Genomic DNA, 17,401 nt, shown 5'->3' with positions numbered 1-17,401 from the left:
ACTCCTTTAAATGTCTGATGGACATTTGCGCTTTCTTCATAAATATATAGACCATTATTGGGGCACCTGGCTGGCTCATTTAGTAGAGCATGTGACTCTTGATCTTGGGGTTGTGGGTTCAGGCACAACATTGGGTGTAGAGATTACTTAAAAAAAGAAAAAGTCTTAAAAATACACACATACACACACATGCACACACCATTATCCCCCATTATTTCCCTCCATACATTTTCTACATTTTTGCAAAAAGTTCACTTTTTTCCCAGATTAAGAACCCCCGTGGGGAAGTACCCTTTCTCTGGATCGAGTTTCTAGATGGGGGTTGGTTTAAGAAACTTCAGGGGCTTTAGTCTGATTGGGCTGTTTTTGTACCAGTGCTTGGCCAAGGAGCCTTTATAAAGGGAAAACTGGCATGTGTCCTTGGATTCTGGAGGGTGCCTGCTGCTCTCCGGAACAAGGTGTGCGTAAACAGACTGGTCCTCTATGGCACAGGATCAAGAATATGAGACTAGGGGCGCCTGGGTGGCTCAGTGGGTTAAAGACTCTGCCTTCGGCTCAGGTCATGATCTCAGGGTCCTGAGATCGAGCCCCGCATCGGGCTCTCTGCTCAGCGGGGAGCCTGCTTCCTTCTCTCTCTCTGCCTACCTCTCTGACTGCTTATGATCTCTCTCTGTCAAATAAATAAATAAAATTAAAAAGAAGAAGAAGAAGAATATGAGACTACACTGTTTGTCACTTTCCAGGCTGCTCCCTGAACAGCAGAGCTCACAGGCATCAGATGTGCCCAGACAAACACTCTGCCTCAATTTATAAGCAGAGTTAGGCAGTGCTGACTTCTCAGCAACATGGCTGAAGGCCCACTGGACATGGCTCAGACCAGATGACTTTGGTTCTTCGGCCTTCCCCAGCCATCCCTATTGGGTCTAGAGCAAAGGAACAAGCAGGGGTAAAGCCAGGCCATGGCTGAGTCGGTCTCATCTGTAGATCCAGCTTAGCCTGCAACCAAGCAAGTAACTTGACAGTGGTAACAAAAGGAATCTTGGGGGACCAAGGGATAGCAGGCAGGAGGATATAATGGGATTTTCCTTAAGACATCAGAGGACAGTCCAAGTAAGACACAGCCTGATGCCTAGGAGACAGAAGCTAGATGAAGTGAAAACTGGAACACAGCTGTAAGTTTAAGATGCAGGATTGGGTTCCTCTGGTAGGACAAGCTCCCATGAATTTGGAAAAATACTCTCCTTGCTTCCCTGGATGGCTTTAACTGGTCCAGACATACCTGAAGTACTTTGTATTACAGTGCGGGGGCCGCGTGGTGTCTCTCTGTCCCATCCTGTCACACCCATCTTTTATTCATAGATCCTAAGCTACAAGGGAAGCAGGGGAGCAGGGAGAGATTAGACTAGATTTGACAGTTTATTTTTTCATCAAGGCAATGTATTTTCTAGTCAGGGAGAACATTATCAGTCAAGGGGAGTTGATAAACTCAATTCACTTTCTCTCTGCTCCCTGCCAGTCTCTTGCTCTGGGTACGAATCTGACTGGTTCCCCTTTCATTTACTGTATCTCTGCCAAAACCCCAGATGGAGAAGTTTACTTCCTTAAGGGTGCATGCATCTTCTCTGATTATGTCCCAGATGTCTGAAAGAGATCAGAAATCACTGGTCATTTTCTTTTTTTTTTTTTCTTTTAAAGATTTATTTACTTTTAGAGAGAGAGTGTGTGTGCACTGAACGGGAGAGGGACAGAGGGCAAGGGAGAGAGAGAGAATCTCAAACAGACTCCCCACTGAGCAAGAAGCCCAATGCAGGCCTTGATCCCAAAATCCACGAAATCATGAACTGAGCCAAAACCATAAGTCAAATGCTTAATGGACTGAGCCTCCCAGGCACCCCTCACTGGTCATTTTCTAAAGCCTGATCTTCCCTTCGTTTTTAAATCCACATATGAGGTGACCCACTCCAAAACTAAATCTGACTTGGGTAACAGAGATTCAGTTTATCCTAGAAAGAGAAACTTGCAAAGATCTATTGGATTCAATGCTCAGAATTCCAGAAGTTCATCAGTTTCTAACCAAAGGGCCCCTGCTTTGAATTATAAATGTTTTGCACATTTGTGAAGCAAAGCAGAATAGAAGAGGTAGCTTGTGTATCCCATTGACCGAAGCTCTCCAGCCTCAGTTCTGTTGTCACCACCCCCAACCCGTTTGAAGAAAACTTGCTGATTCCTTTTTCTTCTTGCAGTATTTTAACCAATATATCTGACGTCCATCAAAATATGGGCTACTGTCCTCAGTTTGATGCAATCGATGACCTGCTTACAGGGCGAGAACATCTTTACCTTTATGCCCGGCTTCGAGGTGTACCAGCAGATGAAATTGAGAGGGTAAAAAATGGTTTCTTGTAGCCACTCAGGAGTTTAGCAATTCCTAAGCCTTTTTCATGGGAGTGAATTTATTTGGGGATGGGAAAGCTGAAACATGCTGTCCATTCAACACATGCTTTTTGAGTGTCTACTGTATGCCAAATACTGCTATATTTGGGTGAATAGCAGTAAACAAAACAAGAAAATCCCTGTCTTCCTATCTAACAAAGCAATGTATGTATTTACCCTTGGATTCAGCAATCTCACTTCTGGGAATTTACCCAAAGATACACCCTCCCACAGTGCAAAATACACATACATGAACAGCTTCTTCATCACATTCGTAGTCACAGAACATTGGGAATTACCTAAATACTCAAGCATAGGAGATTGGTTGACTCATTTATGCTCCATGTACATAAGAAAGTCATACGCAGCTGTTACACACACACACACGCATACACACACACACACAGAAAACCTCTGTGAACTGATAGGGAGTTATTTCCTAGAGTTATTGTTAAGTAAAAAAAAGCAAAGGGCTAAAGAACACGGGCTGAATTTTACTTTTCTCCTCCACTATTTTCTACTGAAGTATAGTTGACATACAATGTGACATTAGCCAGAAGGTTGTAACATGATTTGACAACTCCATGCATTATGCTATGCCCTCCAGAGTGTAGCTCCCATCTGACACCATGCAGTGCTACTGTAACACTATTGCAATGACAAATTCCACAGCTGGGACAGTATAGGTATAAAATGAGCCTGAAACATCTTATTATGCCAGAAAGTAAAGTGCTTAAAAAAAAAAAAAAAAAAAGAGGTATGTCGGAGCTAGGCAGGAGCCATCTTAAAGGGGTTCCCAATAGCCAAACAGGGTACAGTTAGAACATCAAAACAATAAACACCATGATAAATTATAAGACATTGGGGGAAACAGAGGAATTTATAACTCTATACTGGTAAATAGATAAATAAGAGAAAAAGGATGGTTCTTACCTACACACAGGTGCTGAGAGCCAACTAATTAGGGTGGAAGAAATTCTAGAGTTGAAAAATCATTTTGTAGTGATCATGGATTGCACAAGCATCATTCATGGTTGATAAATCAAGATATTTGTAGAGCTTGAAAGTATCTCCCATAGATTGCTTATTGGTTGTGAGGGAGAAGCATCATAATTTCACAATGAAGAAATTAGACAGCACCTTAATTGGGTGATCAGAATTAACATTCCTTATAAGAGGTGCTTGGACATGTCCTGACCCTAGAGGTGATACCGTGAGAAGGACACAACACAGGATATTCTGACCAAGGACATATAACCTGAATCTTGTCATGAGAAAACATCAGACAAACTCCAAAGTAGCATTCTATTAAAAAAAAATATATTGGGGCCATACTCTTCAAAGTTATCGAAGTCACAAAAGACAAAGAGAGACTATGGAAATGTTCCTGATCACAGGAGCTAAGCAGACACAGTGACTGAGTAATGGACACTAGACTGCTTCCTGTACTGGATAGAAAATAATGCCATGAGGCCACCATTGGGCCAGTTGGCAAAACCAGACTATGAAGAACAGATCAGAGGACAGTATCAGAACAATGTTAAATTTAGGGACATTGATAACTGCACAGAAGTTATGTAAGAGTATTTCTCTTCTCAGGAAGTAGACACTAAAGTATTTAGGAATAAAGGGTTATGATATATAACTTACCTTGAATGGCTCTGAAAAAATCATATATGTGTGTATATATGCACATGTGCACACACACATGCATAAGAGGGAGAGAGAAAAAGAGAGTAAAGTGTTTATGAATATTTTTGTATTATTCTTATTTTTAAACATTCCTGTAAGCTGGAAACTATTCCAAGTAAGAAGTTAAAAGTGAAGCTTACATTCTAGTGGGAAGGACAGATACTAAATAGATAAGTAAGTAAAATATACAGTGCATTTGCAAATGAAAAGTCAGTAGGGGAAAAATAAAGCAGGGAAGATTTTTAGATAGGGTGGCATAGTGACCTCTGAATGAAGACCTAAAGGAACTGACAGGGAGTCGTGGGGATGGCTAGGGGAAGAACATTTCAGGCAGAGATATAGTAAGTACAGAAGGCAGAAGCCTGGTAGGCTTGTCTCCAAAGACTTCTCTAGTTTTCTTTTTGTGTGTGCGCTCCCCCCCCCCACACTCCCCTACACAGTATTCTTTGCCATCATTTCCACTGATTTTTCTCAAAGCACTTTTATAATCTGTCATTATTTCGATTGTGTGTCATCTCCCACTCCCATCTGTGAGTACAACAGCAAGGCTATGTTCAACATTATTCCAGGGCCTAGTGCAGTGCCTGACTCATAGCAGGGCTCGATAAGTACATATTAGATGCACGAGACTTCAAGTATGATCCTGTTGAAGGGTGGAAGCAATGGGTCTGAGACCCACCAACAGACCCTGGGACTCTTCCACCCTTACCCGTAGTCTGGGACAGTGGGTGAGAAGCACTATCTTGCTCTTTGTAAGGCTGAAGGTCATTTCTCTGGGGACTGTACCAAGCCACACTGTGATGTAAGGCACAGTATGGAAAGGAGACGTCTGGCCCCTGAAGCCCATGAACCCCCTGAACCTCCATATGTCAGCCTACCTGTGTCTGTCGTCCTAAAGTGAGATCTGGGAGCCTAAGACTTTGAATTGGTGGATGTTCGCTTGTTTTTCTTTTCACAATGGGTTTTCTTCCTCTTCCCTAGGTGGCAAACTGGAGTATTCAGAGCCTGGGCCTGTCTCTCTACGCAGACCGCCTGGTCGGCACCTACAGCGGAGGCAACAAGCGGAAGCTCTCCACAGCCATCGCACTGATGGGCTGCCCGCCTCTGGTGCTGCTGGTGAGGGTCACCAGGACTCGTGGGGATAGATGATCCTAAGGGCTTGAACCAAGAGCTGCACCTCTGTGATTAGGCCAGCAGATTTAGAAAACACAGTGATCTGTTTTCGTCTAGACTGTTTCCTGTACTGCTTGTTTTGAGCACATCAAGCCAGTGTTTGGTTCACAACTCTTGGGGACAACAGGAGTCATAACATATTCTCACGCTGAGCCCCTGGGAGGTGTCTTGTGGGCCCACAGGCTCATAGCAGGGAAGTTTAGCCCCTCTGGTCAGAAATTACTACTGCTGGAGGATGTCTCTTCAGGATACAGAGTGGGCAAGAACACTGGCATGGATCAAAGGCTTGTGTGATTCTCACTGGAGCTGCACTACACCCAAGGCCCTTGTGCCGGTGCAGTCAGGGGTTTATGAGGACATGGGCTGCAGGGCTGGGAGGCGACTCATACAAGTCACCTGGGCTATGTCTCGGCCTCCTTGCAAGTGTATGTATAAGGTTGTTGGTTTTTTCATTTTTGAGATAATTCTGCCATTGTCTTAATCTTAACCCATTCGTGGGCTGAAGGGGGTCAATGGATATGCATAATGTCTCTTTACTCTCCTGGTTGATCCCCTGCTTTCCCCACCCGAAGCCTGGGTTCCCCAAATCTTGCCCACTTGGGGAGGCACTTTGCGTATTGTCTGCCAGAGAGCAGAACTGCTTAGAGGGGGGCAGCCAAGGAGGGTACAATAACCAGGAGAGGCAGGCTCCAAGCCTAGCTCCCTCCCCTCTCTGCCTCCCCACAGGATGAACCCACCACGGGCATGGACCCCCAGGCACGCCGCATGTTGTGGAACACCATTGTGAGCATCATCAGAGAAGGGAGAGCTGTGGTCCTCACATCCCACAGGCAAGAGATTCCTGGGGGCTGGGGTATAACAGGTGGGCAGACTGGAAGGCTCCGCACACCCCTGCCCCTGCTTACTTCCTCTCTCCTGCCCCACAGCATGGAAGAATGTGAGGCTCTGTGTACCCGACTGGCCATCATGGTAAAGGGCACCTTTCAGTGTCTGGGCACCATTCAGCACCTCAAGTGCAAGTAAGGATATATGCTGGGGGTCACCTTTGTTACCTTCTTTGGTGAGAGAGGATGTCGACAAGGCCCTGTGCTCTCTACTGACATTTGGGAGGGTCCTGCTCCCCTTATCATGTGGGCAGAAGCATGTGGTCTGGGCCTTGTGTCACAATAGCAGACAGAAAAAGCTGCTGTGCTGAAAGAAACTTCTCTAGGTTGGGCTAATTACCTGCAGTTGAGGAATCCCTGAGTCTCCAGAGGGGTTCTGATTGGGCCTGGAATGAGGAAGGGTCACTACCACAGCCTCATTATCCCACCACTTATCCCAATGGATCCAGCACCTATGGCCTATTTAATAAGAAATAGGGCACCTGGGTGGCTCAGTGGGTTAAAGCCTCTTGCCTTCGGCTCAGGTCATGATCCCAGGGTCCTGGATTGAGCCCTGCATCAGGCTCTCTGCTCAGAAGGGGGTCTGCTTCTCCCTCTCTCTCTCTTCCTGCCTCTCTGTCTACTTGTGATCTCTCTCTCTGTGTCAAATAAATAAATAAAATCTTAAAAAAAAAAAAAAAAAAAAAGAATCCATGACCAAAATAGGGATCATTAGGAGACCAAAGAGCCTGAGAATCAGTTTTCCTTTAAGACATGTTTATGCTTTTGAGTTTGAGAAGTGACCATGAAGTATATGTCAACCAACAATGCCAGTGTTCTTCAGTAGGATTACCCTGTCCCCATAAATTGTAAACTGTCATAAACAATGAATTATTTATAATAGTTTATGTCCCCAAACCACAATTAATCAGCTAAAATAAGGTTATGATAATAATGCCATGCTTCCTTGCATTCTGATACACTTGATAAACTAGGAAGGGTGGATTCGTAGTTATTACTCAGTTATTAAACAAACGCTTTTTAAGAGCCCAGAATATAAAAGTCGCTGTGCTCGTTGGTAAAAAGAACAGTACATAACCTACCTCACTGAGGCCAAAATGCTTAGTCTTGTACCCATGGAACTGTTACCCAAGACACATCATCCTTCGTATGCATCAGGGCAGATGAGTGATCGAGAGGAAGGTCTAGTAGGTTAGCAGCATTTGAGTGACGCTGCACAAATATCTAGAGGGACTGACATCCACCTCAGCATACAAGGTCGCCAGAGCCATAGCAGAGCTTCCTGGGTCCAACGGCAGAAGACATGGATGGATTCCCCATTGCTTTCCCTCTGATCAGTATCCTCATGGTAGAGCAGGTGAGAAGGGAATATCTCCCATGTGGAGGGGCAGTCAGTTTTCCAGAGCTGCAAGGAAAGATATTTTATTGTAGAGGGGAACAACCCTTGGTCATAGAGAGAGCATTGAGGTAAATTATAACTAACACAGAAGGGGGAAGAGTTGAGGGTCCTGACCCTAGCAGCTCTCACTTGTTCTGGAAAAAATTTCCACAGGGAAATGCTGCTTCTCAAGTCTTGGTGCCCTCCTGGGGATCTCTTTGAAGAAGGAGGCAGCCTTTCCATTACTGAGTAAATACTAGTTCCAGAGGCCTTTGTGGGCAGGTTGTGATCTCCACAAGGGGCTAAATCCACCTTTGGCTTCAGCAGGTAAATGGGAGGGAAAGGAGCAGGGAGCATCCATGCCTACAGGAGTTGGACCCAGGAAGCTGTGACACAGGTCTGATGACTCACTTCACCACACAGACATTTGGGCCTCTACAGACTAATACCAGACTATTTTTTTCTGGGAACCATCACAGGTTTTTTCCTCCTAGTGTTAAACATGCACACAGGTTCTATAGTATGGGCCTATCATCCTCAATATTTTTGATGAATCTATTCCTTATTTTGGAATTGCCTTAGACCCAGCTACTAACGGGCCCGTGCCGGGCTACCCTGCATGTCACCTAGGTTTGGAGATGGCTACATTGTCACGATGAAGATCAGATCCCCAAAGGAAGACTTGCTTCCCGACCTGAATCCGGTGGAACAGTTTTTCCAGGGGAACTTCCCAGGCAGCGTGCAGCGGGAGCGCCACTACAACATGCTCCAGTTCCAGGTCTCCTCCTCCTCCCTGGCCCGCATCTTCCGGCTGCTCATCTCCCACAAGGACAGCCTGCTCATCGAGGAGTACTCCGTCACGCAGACCACGCTGGACCAGGCAGGTTGCCCGCCGGCCCCGTGTGTGTGGCAGGGGGCTGCACACAGTCTGGGCTGGAAGCCACATGAGTGCTGGCGCCACACGCCTTATTTTTCATGCTCTGGTGCCTCCATCCATTAGGGTAAAGCTTGGCAGATCCAAAATTGTTTTCCAACAATATTTTAGTCATCAGCAAATTTCATTGACTTTACATCATCCTTCCCCACTATACTATGATCTTTTTTCATTCTTCCTGGTTGGTGGTAGTGGCTCTTTTTTTTTTTTTTCCTTTTCAGATCAATGTTATCGATGCTTAATTTTCATACAATCAAATGCACCCATTCATTTCAGTTCAGGGATTTTTGAAAAGCCTGCGTGCCATGAATCAGGGTATTTAATGTGATCACTTTTTTTTCTTATTATGGCAAAGTATATATAACATAAATAACTATTCTTAAGTGTACAATTCAGTGGCATTGAGTATAGTGAAATGGATCACCATCTCCAGAAATTTTTATCTTCCCAAACTGAAACTGTATATCCATTAGATAAGAATTCCCCATTAACCACCTCCCCCAGGCCCTGGTAACTACTGCCCTACTTTCTATTGACTACTACACATACCTTATGTAAGTGGAATCATATAGTATTTGTCCTTTTGTGTCTAGCTTATTTCCCCTAACATAATGTCCTCCGTTCATTGACGTTGTAGCATGTGTCAGAATATTCTTATAAAGGCTGAGTCATATTCCACTATATGTATATACCATGTTTGTTTATCCATTCGCCCATTTGGACATTTGAGTTGTTTCTGGGGGGTTACTGTTGTTGCCATTTGGTTTGTTTTGAATAAACATCCTTAAGGCAGCTTAATAAAGCAGTGGGAATAGGCAAGTCTCCATATACCCTTTGAGGGGCTGGCTCACCAGTACCTTTTGGCCAGCAGGTGAAGGCTGGAGCAGGAATCATAGCCATAGCGCACATTGAATAAAGAGCAGAAAAGAGGGGAGATCGGACTCCTCTTCTGTTTTTGCTTTTTTGTTTTCAGTTTCTTTAGAGGGTTAGGAGGATGCTGCTAGCTGAGAATCTACCTGGAGTCCTCTGAATCTTCCCATGGGAATTCCTTTGACTCAGCGCAGAATTCTAAGAAACGAGCCTATCCTGGGCATGGGTGGCTAGGCTTTGTGGGTGGGCCACCCTCCCCTCCTGCAGGACAGAGCTGCTCTAGCAGGGCCATACATTAACTGTAGAATACAGACAGAAAGTGGGTGGGTGGATGGGTCAAGGATACCATTTTTCTGGGAACATCTACCTACTCTTGCTCTCCTACTCTTGTCTCCAGGTATTTGTGAATTTTGCTAAACAGCAGACTGAAATTCATGACCTCCCTTTGCACCCTCGAGCCGCTGGAGCCAGCCGACAAGCCAAGGTACTCCTGCTCCTCTTTCACAGTCCACTCTCTGAGGCAGATCCTCAGCTCAGGGACTGGTACGCTGGGTCTGAGGGACCCCAAGGTCCAGATATGCCTCCCACAGAGAGTCCCCCCCATACCACATCCCCACCACATTCCTGCTGCTCCCCACCACTTCTGTGCTGAGGGACTGTTCAGTCAGTGGTTGTGGAGGTTCCTTTTATAATCAAGAAGCTATCTAGGTGGTGTGGGACAGCATTTTTGAGAACTTTCCCACATGCTTTTCTTATAGTGAAAAGACTTGGTTTTGGAAATATGAAGCAGGGGGGCCCCTGGGTGGCTCAGTGGGTTAAAGCCTCTGCCTTTGGCTCAGGTCGTGATCCCAGGGTCCTGGGATGGAGCCCCGCATCAGTCTCTCTGCTCTGCGGGGAGCTTGCTTCCCTTCCTGCCTCTCTGCCTACTTGTGATCTCTGTCTGTCAAATAAATAAATAAAATATTTTTTAAAAAAGAGATTTAGAAATATGAAGCAGGGAAAATAAGAGAGTATTACAATGTTTGGGTTGTTAGGATACTTGACATTTATGTTTTTGGCTGTATATTTGAGTTTAAAGGAAGGAGATTAACTGGCACTTCATTTCAATGGTGGACATATTTGGTTAGAGAAAAGATTATTGTCTGTTTTAGGAAGAGGACTTATTTTTCTGTATAAAAATATCAAGGGGTGCCTTGCTGACTCAGTTGGTGGAGCATTCTATTCTTGATCGTGGGGTTGTGAGTTCAAGCCCCACACTGGGTATAGAGATTACTTTAAAAATTAATTGATTTTTAAAAATCTCAAGGTGGTGAAGGAAGAAGCAATAAGAAATGTGTATCCTGGCCTGTGATAACTCTTGGGATAGGTGCTTCCAAGATCCATCCCTGGCATTGTGCTCCATGTAAGGAGCATGTCTACCCCACCCCAGTTCCCCAGACAGAGAGCACTAGAGAAAGCACTGGAAAAAGCACTGTCCAAGCACCTTGGCTTATACCAGGGAATTTTTTTTAAAATTTGTAAGTAGGCTTCAGGCCCAATGTGGGTTTGAATTCATGACCCTGAGATTGAGGGTCACATGCTCTACTGACTGAACCAGCCAGGTGCCAAAGCTTGGGATTTTATCTTTTTTTTTTTTTTAAAGATTTTATTTATTTATCAGAAAGAGACAGGGGGAGAGAGCGAGCACAGGCAGACAGAATGGCAGGCAGAGGCAGAAGCAGGCTCCCCACTGAGCAAGGAGCCCGATGTGGGACTCGATCCCATGACGCTGGGATCATGACCTGAGCCGAAGGCAGCTGCTTAACCAACTGAGCCACCCAGGCGTCCCAAAGCTTGGGATTTTAAAGGGACAGATTAATTCAGCTATTCTGTCCAAAATTGCATAGAGAATAAAATCAAGGCATTTCTCCAATAAGCATTAATGTACAAAATCTTATTTCCTAGCAAATTCTCATTCCTTCCACCAGTTTCTTTTTTTTTTCTCAGTTTCAATGTTTCACCCCATTTTAGTTTTTAAATAAGTTTGAGACCTGTTAAGTATTTGACTTCTATTTTTTATCCAATGAAAGAACTAAACACATATGGGCTTTTTGTGCACTTCTTAAAATTGTATATCCTTATTTCTGAACTTACTAAGAAGTTTTAAGTGATCTCTTATCTACACTTGATATTATTAAATCACCCAATTTCACATTTAGACATTTCTAAACCAAAGAATTCATAGGACAAGTTTTCAGTTTCAACACATATAGGTATACATGCCATATGGTGATTTGTTCCAGAATGAAGTTATAATAAAGGACTCTACTCCTAGATTCTAGATGACATCAGTTATATAGAATAATAGATGCTGTATTTATACTCAGGGTAGATACTTACATTCTTCTAGTAAGTCTGGAAAAGTTTAAAATAATCTATTTGGAATAATGGAATTCAAATTCTATTTTTGAAGCATAAAGACAACATTGGAACTTTGCCCAAAAGAGGTAGATGATAATGATTGTAAATAGAATTTATGAAATGTAGATACAGTAAACATCCTGAAATTATCTACTTCCAAAAAACATGATGGACAGACTTTTGGCCAGTGCTAATTTGTCTTACTGTATCGATTCAGGTTTTATTAAAACTCTGTTGTCTCTTCAAGGGTGAACCTAAGTGTTACATGGAATAGTGAAGCCATATTCAGGATACTATTTACTCATGAATCACCCCGTACTAGCTGCACTGCTTTGACAATGCAGAACCTAAAGTATCTTTTCCAAATAGCTTAGCAAAAGGTATCTTCCTTTATATATAGCAGTGAGACTTGTTTTGTATAATTGCTCCATAGTATAATCACATTTGAAAACTTAAATGTACTCTACTATTTTAGATATGTTCCTTTACAGCTGAACCTCCCACCAGTTTCTTAATTGCAAAAAACCTCACAATTCTTACCACTGGTTGAAACACTCCTTTTCAAGGCCATGCTTGCAATGAATTTTTCCCCTTCCTCTTGACTAGTAGAGATCTAAAATTTACTTGGCAAGGTTAACCTTGTATCCCATCTCCCTAGAGGACCCAGAAATGCCTAAGCAAAGGCACCTGTCCAGAGAATGATAGTTCTGCTAAGATTTTCTAGGCACTCCTCCTCATTTGCAAATCTGATACTTAGTGTTTATACCTCTAGAAAATTATTCTTTGAAAGCCATTTGCAGTTATGAGCCTCTTTTATAACTCACTGGGTAGCAGAAGTGTTTCCTAGAACTAACAGTGGTCTCCCCACCCAAACCTGCTATATTCTCTCTCAGAGGGCTAACACCAAGTCATCTCTGGTACAGGTGAGGGGCACTGATGGCCTGTGATCTGCAGCATTTAATTCCAAACTTTTCCCCCTTATTGGATGTGACCCAATTTTCTATGTTGTTTGTCACATTTTAGTATAAAAATATTACAATAGAAAACCTACTGCAACACCTTTATTAAATTGGTATATTTTTACAATAAATTTGTGATTCAAACTCTAACTCTGACTTAATGACATACTACCTTTACAAAGATTAGAGAGAATTCTCTTGTATAATGTTGTATGTAAATAAATGTCATGAAACAGATAGTAATTACAGTCTTGTTTACATTATACCATTTTAAAATAGTTTCCCCTAATGTCTCTTACAAACAAGAAAAAGGTTGTTTCTCTCAGTAATTTATAGAAAACATTCACAGCCTGCCTCCAAATACATGTGACAGTGCAGTTACAGGAAGTTCAGCCTCTGGTGGCTTTCCAACCCCACTCGTGAGTGAGGGCTACCACCGGCATTTCATTATCTAGAGAGCAGTGTGTCTGGTTAGCAAGAATGCTTTGAATTCTTGACGGACTCAGAACTGGAAAATATCCTTTGGATGAGGTTTGTGGAACGTCACAATCTTTTATGGAAACGAGTGAGGGTCAAGGTTTCAATAGATAACTAGGTGATAAATGATCAGTCAACTTAGAAACATCTTAAATGGGCTTATAAATTAGTGACCATCATGTTTGTTTTCCAGAAGCAGGAACAACTCAGATAAGTTTCTGGCCCTTAGCCTTTTTTTGACTGCAATTTTATTATTTTTTAAGATTTTATTTACTTATTTGAAAGAAAGAGAGAGAGAGAGAGAGTGAGAGAGCAGGTCAGAGGGAGAATCAGACTCCCCATTGGGGCTGGGAGCCTGATGTGGGACTCGATCCCAGGACTCCAGGCTCGTGACCTGAGCCAAAGGCAGTCACTTAACCAACTGAGCCACCCAGGTGCCCCTGCAATTTTATTTTTTAATTGAAGTGTCATTAACATGCTGTATTATATTAGTTTCAAGTATACAGCATAAATTATTGTAAAAATGTAGTGATTTGGCAATTATATGCATTACCAAATGCTCACCATAGTCACCATACAACATTGTTATAACATTACTGACTATATTTTTTATGTTATACTTCTCATCCCTATGATTTATTTATTTTACAACTGGAAGTTTGTATGTCTTTATCTCCTTTACCCATTTCATCCACCCTCCCACCCCTCCCCCTCTGGCAACCACCAGGTTATTCTCCGAATTTATGAGTCTGTTTCTAGCTTGTTTATATGTTTTGATTTTTAGATTCCACATATAAATGAAATCACATGGTATTTGTCTTTTTCTCTGACTTACTTCACTTAGCATAATACCCTCTGTGTCCATCCACATTGTCTTGAATGGCAGAATTTCATTCTTTTATGACTGAATAATATTGCATTGTATATATGTGTCACATCTTTTTTTCTTTAGTTTTTTTATTTGGGTATAGTTGACACACAATGTTACATTAGTTTTAGGTGTACAATATAATGATTCAGCTTCCCTATACGTTATGCTATGCTCACCACAGTACACCACGTCTTTATCCATTATCTATCAGTGGACACTTGGGTTGCTTCTATACCTCAGCTATTGTAAATAATGCTGCAAAAAAAAAAAAAAAAAAGAATGCATGTATCCCTTTAAATTAGTGCTTTTGTTTTCTTTGGGTAAATACCCAGAAGTAGAATTACTGGATCAAATGATATTCCTGTTTTATACAGTGTTTTCCAGAGTGGTTGCACCAATTTCTATTCCCCTAGAACAGTGCACGAGGGTTCCATTTTCCCCATATCCTCACCAACACTTATTGTTTCTTGTCTTTTTGATACTATCCATTTTGACTAGTGTGAGGTGATATCTCATCGTGGGTTCAGTTTGCATTTCCCTCATGATTAGTGATATTGAGCATTTTTCATGTTTCTGTTAGCCATTTCTTTGGAAAAATATCTATTCAGGTACTCTGCATATTTTTAATTTATTAATTTATTTTAATCCATTACTATTATTATTATTATTATTATTATTATTATTAAGTAGGCTCCATGCCTACTATGGAGCCCAATGTGGTGCTTAAATTCACAACACTGAGATCAAGACCTCAAATGAGACCAAGGGTTGGAGTTTAACCTACTGAGCCACCCAGGCACCCTCCGGTCTGTTTTTGAATTGGATTTTTTTGGTTTTTTGGTGTTGAGCCTGATCCTTATGTATTGTTAAAGAGTTTTCATGTATAATTTATAGCCTTATCAATTCATTTCTGAAATACCTGCAGTCTTGCCTGGGATTTTTGCCCCACCTCAAAGCATGTTCTTAGCCCTTAATACTAGGTTAATTGTCTTCTCAAGAGCTTGTGTGATTTTTAAGCTAGATAATTGATAAACCACATTTTGTCTGGATGTAGGCAGACCTACATTTAACCCCCCCCCCTTGCTGACACTCCTCCCATCCCCCACAACTGGTACAGGAATTCAGCCTTCTAACTGGAGACCTTGTCTCTCTAGTTAGAAAGGTGTCCCCTTCTTCAGGAGCTGGATATAATGCTTGAGTTTTGATCTAGAGCCTGCTGTCCTAAATCCTAGCTCCAATTTCTCCCACCCTTCCATGCCCTCATCAGATTTTTGTGCTTCCCAGGAGCCACCTCTTTGGAAACTACACAAAGGGAATTCTGTACCTCATGAATCGCCTAAATTATGACTTCTTGGCTTATAAGACAGGAAGAGCATGGTAACATTTTTAAGCTAAAAAACAAACCAAAAGATACCATGACAGCCTTTGGGAACTGTACGGAAAGCATAGAGTCCCTCAAAGAGGCAAGCATGTGCACACAGATGGCATGAGCTTTTATAATGTCTACACCTAAGAGGTCATCTGGTCCAAGCTTTTCACAGACAAGGAAACAAGCATTGCTCGTAACCTTGGTGATCTGACAGAATCCCAGGATGCTCCACTGAGCTTCCTTCAGCAATTGACAGCTGTTTAACTTTGAAAATTTAAAAGCTGATATGCCATCTCTTCACAAAACCAAGATGACAAGAATCCATCTGATCTCCTTCCACAGGTCTGATCGCCATACCGCTCATTCCCTATTGCTGGAGAGAAACTCTGGACAGCTGGGAAGGCAGGAGACTTTGCCATATGGTCATCTGATTGGACCGGTTCAGCCACCGAAACAAACCCAAGCAGGCCATACCGCAAACTCTGAAGGGGACTCTTTCCAAGAGCAACCACAGCTGACCTCCTCACCTGAAACACCTGATGAGGAAACTGACCCAGCCAAATGAATGCAAAAACCCTTCTAATCCAGCCCATCCTACTAGTAGCTCTAACTCCATATCACACTCACTTGCAGTGGATCTGCTGTCCTCTGTGTGTGTGTATGTGTGTGTGTGTGTGTGTGTGTTATTTTTAAAGAGAAAATAAAGTACAAATGTACTTATCACAGACTGTTTGAATCCCCTCATCTCCCTGGTGTGCCCCATCTGGTATTTAGACATCCCTTTGTGTGGGTGTAGCTTCCTGTCATGGCGTGAGCTTCTGTGAGCACTGCTACCACAGAAGTGCTAGTCATGGCAAGGTTCTGCAATGCTGGGGTGGATGTGAATGGCTTGGTCCTGATGTTCCATGTCAAGTCTGCTTTGTAGGGTTTGAAGAAAACGCCCAACTGGCAATACACATAAACATTATCCATTGTCAAAGGGTATTAGCCAAATCTAGGTTTCATGACTGTTTGCCCAGCTTATTTGAGTGCCTACCTCATAGGTATAATTAGGACAGGAGACAAAGAGGCAAGAACAAGTGAGCGTGGATGCTTGGTTGGACATGAGATCCAACTTGTCTCTGTAACTGTTTACAGATGTCATGTAATACTGTGCCATTTCCACGGTGCTGATGTGTGCATCTTCTGCAGGGGTGTGAGGGAGTAGTGGCTCATGAGACATCTAATTATTTGCAGAAAAGCTCACGAAGAATCAGAACATAATCGTTTTAAACCAAACCATTTTGGGGGCGCCTGTGTGAGGGAGGGGGCCATAAGCACTCGTTCGTGGTGGGCTGTGGTCGTTTTAGGAAGGCTTCTAGGACTGGAAAGAGTCAGGTATGGGGGAAATTCCACACTGCCTCGAGAAGGGAAGCTCACTTTAGCTGTCTGTCTCTACCATACCTGAGCGCTCCATTGGCAATGTCTGTGTCATTTTTAACATTTTCCCCAGCTCCTGACACACAAGAAACACTCAACAACTAATTGCCAAACTGAACACTATAAAAACCCAGCAAAGAAAAGTATATGGAAAAGAAGTAGGTCCAGGAACATGAAACCTCAAAAAGCTAAAGACAGCAGCAAAGGACGGGTAGAGCAACAGGGATGCTGTGTTTTTGGTTTTTTTTTTAAATACCAATCACAAAACACAAGCAGGAAAAAAAATCAAGGAGGAGGAGGCATGTCCACACTTCATTTGGGTTTGAGGAGAATTCACGTTGGCAGTGTAGCTCAAATCTCCTGAGAATGTGTTACTCTATTGAAACGTCTCCCAGTCTGGTTGAATAAAGGAGATTTACCAAGAAGAAGAAGAGAAAATGGAGAGTCAGTTCAGAAAACAAGACCACTCAGGAGATATTCCAGGAATATGACTTGTCAGATCTTCTCAGGTTCCAATTCTTTGGGGAGTTCAAGACTTTGGA

The 17,401-nt window shown here is 42.8% G+C and overlaps 1 protein-coding gene across 1 annotated transcript in view; it reads left to right on the top strand.

Moving 5' to 3' along the window:
* The window catches only part of ABCA4 (ATP binding cassette subfamily A member 4), a gene marked incomplete at its 5' end in the record, with an annotated part of 123,853 nt that extends 107,693 nt beyond the window's left edge, over window positions 1-16,160 (top strand). Inside the window, 6 exons of the mRNA XM_082688820.1 lie at window positions 2,244-2,385; window positions 5,107-5,241; window positions 6,025-6,317; window positions 8,191-8,440; window positions 9,762-9,848; window positions 15,783-16,160. Of these exons, the coding sequence (XP_082544946.1) occupies window positions 2,244-2,385; window positions 5,107-5,241; window positions 6,025-6,317; window positions 8,191-8,440; window positions 9,762-9,848; window positions 15,783-15,788 (913 nt within the window). The 3' untranslated portion in view covers window positions 15,789-16,160. The remainder of the gene's footprint in view (window positions 1-2,243; window positions 2,386-5,106; window positions 5,242-6,024; window positions 6,318-8,190; window positions 8,441-9,761; window positions 9,849-15,782) is intronic.
* Between the last annotated feature and the right edge of the window lie 1,241 nt (window positions 16,161-17,401).

The sequence above is a fragment of the Mustela nivalis genome (genome assembly GCF_964662115.1).
Source record: "Mustela nivalis genome assembly, chromosome: 10".
Classification (NCBI taxonomy): Eukaryota; Metazoa; Chordata; class Mammalia; order Carnivora; family Mustelidae; genus Mustela; species Mustela nivalis.
Note: the sequence above shows the minus strand (reverse complement) of the source record. Positions and strands in the feature narration are given on the sequence as shown.